At 42.1% G+C, this 8,848-nt stretch overlaps 2 protein-coding genes across 3 annotated transcripts; both read right to left on the bottom strand.

Moving 5' to 3' along the window:
- Positions 1 to 205: 205 nt before the first annotated feature.
- LOC106298916 lies at positions 206 to 1,758 on the bottom strand. Of its 2 annotated transcripts, none has more exons than XM_013735047.1 (2): positions 1,480 to 1,758; positions 206 to 835 (listed from the first exon to the last, which is right to left on the bottom strand). In XM_013735047.1, exons 1-2 carry the CDS (start codon positions 1,559 to 1,561, stop codon positions 351 to 353), a joined length of 567 nt encoding a protein of 188 aa, XP_013590501.1. In that variant the 5' UTR covers positions 1,562 to 1,758; the 3' UTR covers positions 206 to 350. The 2 variants fall into 2 exon arrangements, with proteins under 2 accessions (XP_013590501.1, XP_013590500.1); XM_013735046.1 differs by having other exon boundaries at positions 206 to 838; positions 1,480 to 1,700.
- Positions 1,759 to 1,971: 213 nt separating this feature from the next.
- On the bottom strand, positions 1,972 to 4,652 carry LOC106297674. Its single transcript, XM_013733871.1, has 5 exons — positions 4,191 to 4,652; positions 3,691 to 3,928; positions 3,176 to 3,432; positions 2,440 to 3,059; positions 1,972 to 2,356 (listed from the first exon to the last, which is right to left on the bottom strand). Exons 1-5 carry the CDS (start codon positions 4,650 to 4,652, stop codon positions 1,972 to 1,974), a joined length of 1,962 nt encoding a protein of 653 aa, XP_013589325.1.
- Positions 4,653 to 8,848: the final 4,196 nt, after the last annotated feature.

Raw genomic sequence — 8,848 nt, 5'->3', positions numbered from 1 at the left:
GCAACGTCCCAGCCGATCCTTAAGGGCAGGGGACCCACAAAAACACTAGGACCAAAGGGGAAAGTCGTTATATAAGCAACGTCCCAGCTCGTCCTTCGTCCTTCGTCCTTCGTCCTTTGCTTTTTTTATTTTAAGGACTTAAAATTGTCCTAGCAATAATGATGGCCTTAGAATTTGGGTTTGGCTGTATGTCCATGTTCACAAACTACTTTATTTCTGTTTTGAAAACTATGAGCCAAATATTATGTATCTTAATTTGTCTCAAAAATTAAAATAAAAATATATAAAATATTTTATTTTCTCTGCAGGGTTCAAGTCCTAATAGCTAAAGCAACGAAGAGCTTGTTGCTCTATTCACTGGACATCTTCTCTCCAGCCAAGTCTTCAACTGTAAGGCTAAGAGAATCCATGGATCCTTTCTTGAACTCTTCCCCTTGAGCAGCAAGAAACTCCTCCACGCTCCCCGGCTCTCCAAACCAACCACGACGGTCTGCAATCAAATGTAGATTATCACATCCTTCGCATCGTACCACCACAACTCCCTTCTCGTAAGACTCTCTGCTCGCCATCTTCATCGACCTCGTCTCACAGACCTTGCAAGTAAAGACCATCATGAAGTCATGCCTCGGGTTTATTTTCAACTGGGACTTGTACTTCACAATCAGCTCCTCATAGGCTGTTGCAGGGGAGGTGGAGGGAGCTTTGGTAAGTTCCGCAGCAGAGTTTGAAGAGTTGCAGCAGCCATTGGTTGCTGCAGTTTCACTAAAGTGCCTCTGTAGTAATCCCCCATAAGCATAATCTCTGCTCAAGAGTGACTTTGATTGCGCAAGCTTACCTGCTAAGACCATTTTTAAAAAGATGGCCATTGTTACTAGCAGCTAAAACAGTCAGTACACAACAACAGGCAAGCAGAGGAAACTCCAAGGTAAGAGATCTCATATCTCATACCCATTGTGAAAACATCACCAATAGATGAACAAGCTTTCGAACAATGTTAAGATCACAGATAAAAGACTTAGAATACTAACTTAATCCATGCCTAATACATCTCTAACTCAACAAAGGAAAGAAAATACTCCTGAAAACAACCCAACACCAAAACCTCCCTTATTTATGCAAAACTGTTACTAGTGTAAACCAAAACATCAAGCCCCCGAGACCCTATCTTCTCTTCTACACTCATCATTAGACAGACCACAATTTTTAAATGATTCTCATCTCAATTCACCAACTGTGTTTCGCCAAAAACATTAAGGCAAGTACATATTACAACTACTGCAATCCTACGCAGCAAGTTTTGATTGAGCTTGGAGAACTCTAAAGCTCGAAACTTTATGTCAGCTGTCACAAAAAAAAAAAGATTCCACCTTTGCACATCAGAACAACTATTACTCCTTATGAAACAGAGTAAATACGATGATAGCGGCTGATCGGGTGTGTGACAGTTACGCAGCTTGGAGATAAAGAAAAAGATGATACCTTGAAACAGAGGAACACGAGGTTGTTGGTTAGTGAGGTAGACAGACAAAGCTCGTCTCAAACTAAGAAACCTAGCGGCCATTTATGAGAGACCCTGTTTGTAATCTTCGGCGACAAGTTGAGAACAGAGAGGAACTTAAAGCTTCTAATTTCATGAAATTTAGGAAATGGGTTTAAGGAAAAACATAAACTTTATTGTGAAATTTATTACCAATGAGACACGGGCCCATAAGTAGTCCCGTCATTTTTCTCTGTGGTCTCTTTATGAACCAACCCCTTAAGCAGCATTAAAGCGTCAGATGCCTAGATCCTCTGAAGTCTGAACCATAACAATTATCTCTTTTTTTTTTTTTTTTTTTTTTTTTTTTTTTTATAAATCATAAATAAAAATGAAAGGTTACAGAGTTGTATCCTATACAAATGATTTCTTGGCAAAAAAGAAATAAAAACCAAGAAAATCATTATACCTAAATAGTTAACGGTTACTTAAAGCTAGATCAGCCAAGCAACCATAAGATTTTGGAACCATCTCCTACTCCTCCGGGCATGGATTGTGTTGATGATGGTTCGGTTGATTTCCTTGAAGATAATAAGCGCTGGAATCGAGATTTGGTTATGAAGGACATTATTTCTCTGTTTCCAGACACTATAGATGACCGCTTGAGAGCATAGCAAACGAAGTAGTTTTATCGGGCCAGAGACTTGATCTCTCAACCAACTCAGCAAGTGTTGCCAGGTAATGAACTGACTCCTCGGTCTCCCAAGCCTAATGAATACTTGCTCCCAGATTTTAGACGCGAATTGGCACTCTATAAGAAGGTGGTCTCTGGTTTCAGAAGCTGATGAACATATACAACAAAGATCTGCATTCCCTAAGCTGAGAGACGCTGTCTTGTTGGGAGCCTGTCTAAGTTAGCTACCCACATATTAAAAGCATGTTTCGGAGTGGCTCCTTTGAACCAGATGAGCTTGAACCAATGCTTCTCATCATCTCTGGGACGAAGAGCCTCCCATGTTTTTGTTGAGGAGAAGTTTCCGCTTGAGCCATCAGTTGACCAAGTGTAAGTATCATAGCTTGGACAGGCGGCTGGCAAGGGGATCGTCGATAAATAAGTGTGTAGTACTAACTCCATATCAGAACGAGGGGATGGCAAGATCCAACCTATTGCATTGCAAGCAGTAGACACTGTGGCGTGGGATGGGATACAAAGCCGTCTAGGTCCATCGTTTCCAATAGCTTCTATTAGCGGTCCAAGGGGAGTCCATCTATCATACCAGAAACTTGCATTCTGTCCATTTCCCAAGTTACAAGATAAGAACCTTAAAGCCAAGTTCCGCAAGCGCAAAATGCATTTCCAGCTCCAAGAGTGGTCTTGTGATTCATTTTGGCTCCAAAACAAGTAATTTGTGGGACAATGATGATACCTATGCCAACCAACCCATAGAGAACCACTTGTTGAAAAGAGGAGCCAGATCAACCGCAAGAGCAATGTTCTGTTCCAGACTGCAAAGTTCCTTAACCCTAGCCCTCCTTCATGTCTTGGCAAGCAGGCTGAGCGCCAAGCAACTTTAGCATACCCCTATGTTCAATGCTTCCAGACCACAAGAATCCAGAGCACATTGATTCTATGCGCCTAATGCATCCCTTTGGAAGCATAAAGGTTGAATTCCAAAAATTGACAGTCCCATTTATCACCGTCAAAATGAGAAGCGTATGCCCAGCAAAAGAGAGAGACTTTGTGGCACAGGCATTGAAGCGTGACACTAGCTTGTCTAGTAAAGGTGCATCCTCTCCAACTTTAAGCTTCCGGCTCATTAACGGCAAACCCAAGTAACATATTGGTAACGAACCTGACTTGAAACCATAATTCTGTAAGGCACTAGATTCTTCTTGGCTCAGCCCCGCATGGAAAAGTTGTGTTTTGTCTGTGTTCATACTAAGGCCTGACCATCCTGCAAAATCCTCAAGTGTTTCAGTGATACCGTGCAGTGAAGAACTTCCACCATAAAAAAAAATCATCACATCATCTGCAAACATAAGATGAGAAATTTGCAGTTCTTGGGTATTGAGATGGTAGCAGATATAACCAGAGTCAAAACGTGAAGCTAGCAGTCCAGAGAACACATCCATCACCAAAACAAACAAGTACGGTGATAGTGGATCACCCTAACGCAGTCCCTGGGTGCTTTTGAAGTAGCCTCAGCTCTCACCATTCACTAGAATAGAAAAAGATGGAGTGGTGATACATTTATTAATCCAGCTTATGAACTGCGGTGGGATGTTTAAGGCTGAAAGCACAGCAAGTATGAAGTCCCATCTGACCGAATCAAAGGTTTTCCTCAAGTCCACCTTGAGCATGGCACTTTTTTCCACGTTACGCTTATTATACCCATGAACTATCTCTGTTGCAAGCCAGGCAGAAAATAACCGGCCAGGCAGAAAAGCAGACTGCGAGTGTGAGATCACCAACTGAAGAATCTGTTTCAATCTGTCCGCTAGAAGCTTGGAGATTACTTTATATATTGAATTTAGACAGGATATAGGTCGAAAATTCGTCATTCTTGCAGCATTCAGAATCTTTGGAATGAGAACAAGGTTTGTAGCATTGAGCTGAGGAAGAAGGAGTCCATAAGCAAAAAAAATCGGTGACAGCTGCATAACTTCTCCTCCTACTATACTCCAAGTAGAGGTAAGAATTCTGGAGAGAAACCATCCGGTCCACTGGCTTTGTTCCGAGGGAGATTGAAAAAAGCAGATCTATTTCATCACTGGAGAATGGTGCCACAAGCGAAGCTCGCTGAGAGTCGGAGCAAGTAAAGTTGAGAAGCAAAGTGATGTCCTCCAGGGCAAACATGGGCTGAGAGACAGTAGGAGCCAACAGATTGGTAAAGTATTCAACGCAATGCTCTTGGATAAGCTGCTGAGAATGGATGGGGGTTCCATTAGAGTCTTCAAGAAAGTGAATATGATTTATTGCTCGTCTTGAACTCGCCATTCTATGGAAATAAGGCGTGTTGTGATCACCCACTTCTAGCCATGTAACCCTGGATCTCTGATAAAAGAAAGCTTCTTCTGCTTCAGCTAGTAAACTCCATTTTTGTTGACAGACAATCTCAGCCTCAGCATTAAGAGTAGAAGGGTCAAGAAGGATCCTTTCCTGCGCTAGTAGCATAGCCTCATGAGCTTCTGAGACGCGCTTCTCTATTCCTGAATAATTTTACTTGCTAAACTCCCTTATGCTCGGTTTAAGAAGCTTGATCTTTCTAACAACACGATACATGGCAGAACCATCCGCTGTCAAGGAGAACCAGCGATCTGCCACTAGGGGAAGGAAGCTGGCATTCTTCAATAAATAATTGAAAAATCAGAATGGCTTTTTCTGCCTAGATTGCCCAGACGAGAGAGATATCTTCATTGATGCATGATCTGAGAAGTCTGGCGAACCGAAGAAACCTAGAGCGAGAGGAAACAAGACAATCCATTCTTCATTTACTAATATGCGGTCTAGTTTCTTCGCTATAGGATTCAGCACTTGCTTGTTCCACCAGGCAAAAGAAGAACCTCCGTAATTCAAGTCCACTATGGAAGACTCGATCAGGACTTGTCTGAACAGTCTGGTGTGAAGATCGATGTTCTGACTCGTAGAGACCGAGTTCTCAGAAGGGCTGTGAACCTGATTAAAATCACCGATAATGGACCAAGCCTTTCACATAATTTGTGGGCTGGTCGATAGAAGAGAAATTTCATTCCATAATGATCTCCTTGCATCCGCATCATTTGAAGCATAGACAAAAGATATTACCACTGATTCAGAGATATCAACAAACTGAACCTCGCAAGATATCATCTGTAGCGACTTTCAGATTACCACGACCTTGACCGAGAGATGCCACAGAATCCAGATTTTGCCAAGCTCAGAGAAGCCATAATTTGAATCAAAAGACCAACTTGGCAGCAAATTATTTATGAACTTCTGCTGCTTAGGTTGCTTGACATGAGTCTCGAGGAGACCCCCAAAAGTAAAGTTATTATTCCTAAACCACTTCTTAAAACCGCGCATGTGAGAAGTTTTATTAAAACCGCGGACATTCCAACAAAAAAATTATGTACACATGGATAAGATTTAGTGTTTTGTGGGGTTTTTCACCCTGCTCTTTCGAGCTTTTTTCTTGTTTTGAACCCGAATGAACTCTCCTTCTTCTCTCTCAGAGGCTGAAGAATCACTATCAGAAGGAACATCTGAGGAATCTGATTCCACATCTGACACCAGACCCGAGTCTCCTATTCCTTCTGCAGTAGCAATATCTTTTCCTTTCCAATCTTTTGCTTTCCCTCGGGGATCCTTTTCGGTTCCAGATTTCTGAGAAGTGAGCACTCGTCCAGTAACACCTTCTGGAGGAGTAGCATGTTTTTCAACCTGCTTTTCAACATGCTTATCACCAACCAGATGATGCACCGCAGGCTTATCAGCGGACTTTTCAGCAAACTTTACGGTTGCTGCTTTCTTTCCGTTCGTTGTCTTAGCTGTATTTTGCTTAGCCCGAGGGCACTTCTCTGCACGGTGACCTGTAGACTTACAAGCAAGACAAGTGATTGGAGCAAGCTTACACCGTTTGATTTTGTGCCCCACCCCCTTATAGAAGCTGCAGATGGGAGGCATCCACGGACTCGAAACTGCAATACGCCGAATGTCTCCTGAATCAAACTGAACATTGACGGCTTCAGGTAGAGGAACTCTAGGATCAATGATGGTGAAAACTTTGTCCACCTTGAGATTTTTCTTGTTTGCAGTAGCCGGATGTAGGAGCTTAGGCTGACCAACCAAACTAGCAATACGTTCTAGCCCTTCTTCATTGAAGAACTGGAAAAGGACACCTCTGAGCTCGAGCCAGATAGGCGCAAAGGATAGTTCCGGCTTCACAGGGATCTCCCCTGGCTCCCAATCAGCCACGAACATAGTTTGTCCTACGATTTGCCATAGGCGCTGGTAGAGAACATGAGCACGAGTACTAGCATTTGGAATGCGAAACAAGAACGCATTACCCTCCATCTTCGAGACCGTTATATCCCTAAACTGCTTGCTCCAAATTCCATTTACAATGTTATGAATGTGACTTTGAGCAGGCGGGTCATTGTAGAATGACCGATGATGAATGATTCCCAGCCTTTGTTATTATTCTCAATCACAGAGTTAGGAATGTTGACGCAGGCTTCTCCTGAAGGTAGAGTAAAGGCTGTACCTTTTTTCTAGCTTCTTGTATCTTCCTTTCACTTTGTCAACCCAAGAGTAACCATTTGGTTTGGCAACAGTTGTCGGAGTTGTGTTTGTGTTTGCAATCTCTGGGTTCGCCGCGATAGCAGCTTACGCAGACGTTGAGGATGATGCTCGCACATGAACTTCTCCAAAGGTGGACTCATGAAGAGTCGGCGGTATAGTAGATGGAGCTACTATAGCGTCAATATGATTTGGTACTGTTGACCTAGTCTCCAGATTCAAATCAACAATGGATTCAATGGCAAGGCTTTTTTCAAAGTTAGCTTGGGCATTCTTAATCGGGGTAGAGTCAGCAGTGATTGGAATCAACTGCTTGTTTACGCCGGAGCTTTAAGGGGGGGGGGGGTGACGAACTTGAGCGACTGCTGGGGCTAGATCTAGGAGACCCAGAGCCTGTAGTCTTGGAGGGTTTTGGTTTCTTTCTCTTCCCCATGAGGAGGGGAGGGCCTGAGGACGATGAAGGTTGCGGGTTCCGACGTCGCGCAAGGCACCGGATATGTGGAAAAGAAGTCACTTTGTCGCTCGGGAAATCGCACTTTTTCTATCTCGGGAAAACGCACTGATCTGTTCCATAACAATTACCTTACCTTTTAAACTGTCTAAATAATTACACTAGTGTAATAATAAACTAGATTTTATGCACGGATTATTTATTATATTTCTATTTCAAAAAATTATAACTAAGTAGTAAATATTTTGGTGTTACTCACTAATTCTATAATCAATGTTACTCCATGTTATTTGACAAAAAAATCTAAAATTTTAAATATTAGAATAAACGTGTTGAGTGGTATGAATGTGAAAATATGGTATTTTGCAGCTTTAATTGAAGGTGTAATATATAGCTTCATTTTAATTTTATGAATATATTGTGCTATCTAGATTAATTTAATTTATTAGGTTTTTTTTTATAATTTCACTCAATAGGATATATATTATTGTGGTATATGCTTAGTATCTAGATAGCACACAATTTTTTTAAGATATTTCGTAATTTTAGGCGTTCTAAATATATTATGTGTCATAATTATTATTTAGTTCGTTTGTATAGTTTATAAGCAATATAATAGTTATAGATGATTTGATGATTATTTTCATCTCAAATATAGAAAGTAATTGATTTTACGATTATTTTTAATGTGGATTCATAAAAAAAAATTGATTTTTAAATTTTAATTTTCCTACATATTATTTAAATATTAAATAAACTGTCTTTTAATATAAGATTATATAGACCAAATGAAGGATTGGTTCTAAAAAGGAAATTGAGAAGTCGTACGAATTTTGTCATTAACATCCATGAGATACCAATGACTGATATGGAACATATCAATTTTATCATTTTGTAAATGTTATCTCATATGAATTATTTTGTTCTATCAGTTTGTTTATTAAAAAATGTAATGACCGGTTGAATTGATAATTTTATATCATATGTTATGTGTTGGGGTCAAAAACGGTTACGACAAATTTAACATTCAAAACGTCTGAGGAAGAAAATAAGAATTTCTCCGAAGAGTACTTTTCGAAATAAATTCTTCCTTACGAAAAAGCTTTACGGAAGAAAAGAATCGAGATGTCCGACGAAAGCTCGAAACAGGTCGTTACGCAGCGACCGAACGTCCGTCCCGCTCGGTCGCTACGTAGCGACCGAGATCGAGCCCAAGCTCGGTCGCTACATAGCGATCGAGCGATCGACCCGCTCGGTCGCTACGTAGCGACCGAGCGCTCGTCCCTCTCGTCCCACTCGGTCGCTACGTAGCGACCGAGCTCGAGCCAAGGCTCGGTCGGGACGTAGCGACCGAGCTCAAGCCAAGGCTCAGTCGCTACGTAGCGACCGAGCGATCGTCCCGCTCGGTCGCTACGTAGCGACCGGGCTCGAGCCAAAGCTCGGTCGCTACGTAGCGACGGAGCACTCGTCCCGCTCGGTCGCTACGTAGCGACCGATCGTCCCGCTCGGTCGCTACGTCGCGACCGAGCTCGGCCAAGCTCGGTGGCTACGTAGCGACCGAGCGTTCGTTCTGCTCGGTCGCTACGTAGCGACCGAGCTCTTCCAAAACGTCGATACGACATTAGTCCATGCATTCTCGTCC

Source organism: Brassica oleracea, chromosome C6, assembly GCF_000695525.1.
Source record: "Brassica oleracea var. oleracea cultivar TO1000 chromosome C6, BOL, whole genome shotgun sequence".
NCBI lineage: Eukaryota > Viridiplantae > Streptophyta > Magnoliopsida > Brassicales > Brassicaceae > Brassica > Brassica oleracea.
The sequence above is the reverse complement of the archived record's forward strand: the minus strand, read 5'-3'. Positions and strand labels throughout refer to the sequence as shown.

What these genes read in the sequence shown, in the direction of transcription:
- LOC106297674 (XM_013733871.1), bottom strand. Translation starts at nt 4,652, where the DNA reads ATGCTACTAGCGCAGGAAAGGATCCTTCTTGACCCTTCTACTCTTAAT. An exon ending in CAAAGCCAGTGGACCGGATG is followed by an intron (nt 3,929 to 4,190) that starts GTTTCTCTCCAG and finishes TCACACTCGCAG; the next exon opens with TCTGCTTTTCTGCCTGGCCG. An exon ending in TTTTTCTATTCTAGTGAATG is followed by an intron (nt 3,433 to 3,690) that starts GTGAGAGCTGAG and finishes AGGATTTTGCAG; the next exon opens with GATGGTCAGGCCTTAGTATG.
- LOC106298916 (XM_013735046.1), bottom strand. Translation starts at nt 1,561, where the DNA reads ATGGCCGCTAGGTTTCTTAGTTTGAGACGAGCTTTGTCTGTCTACCTC. An exon ending in TCGTGTTCCTCTGTTTCAAG is followed by an intron (nt 839 to 1,479) that starts GTATCATCTTTT and finishes AAATGGTCTTAG; the next exon opens with CAGGTAAGCTTGCGCAATCA.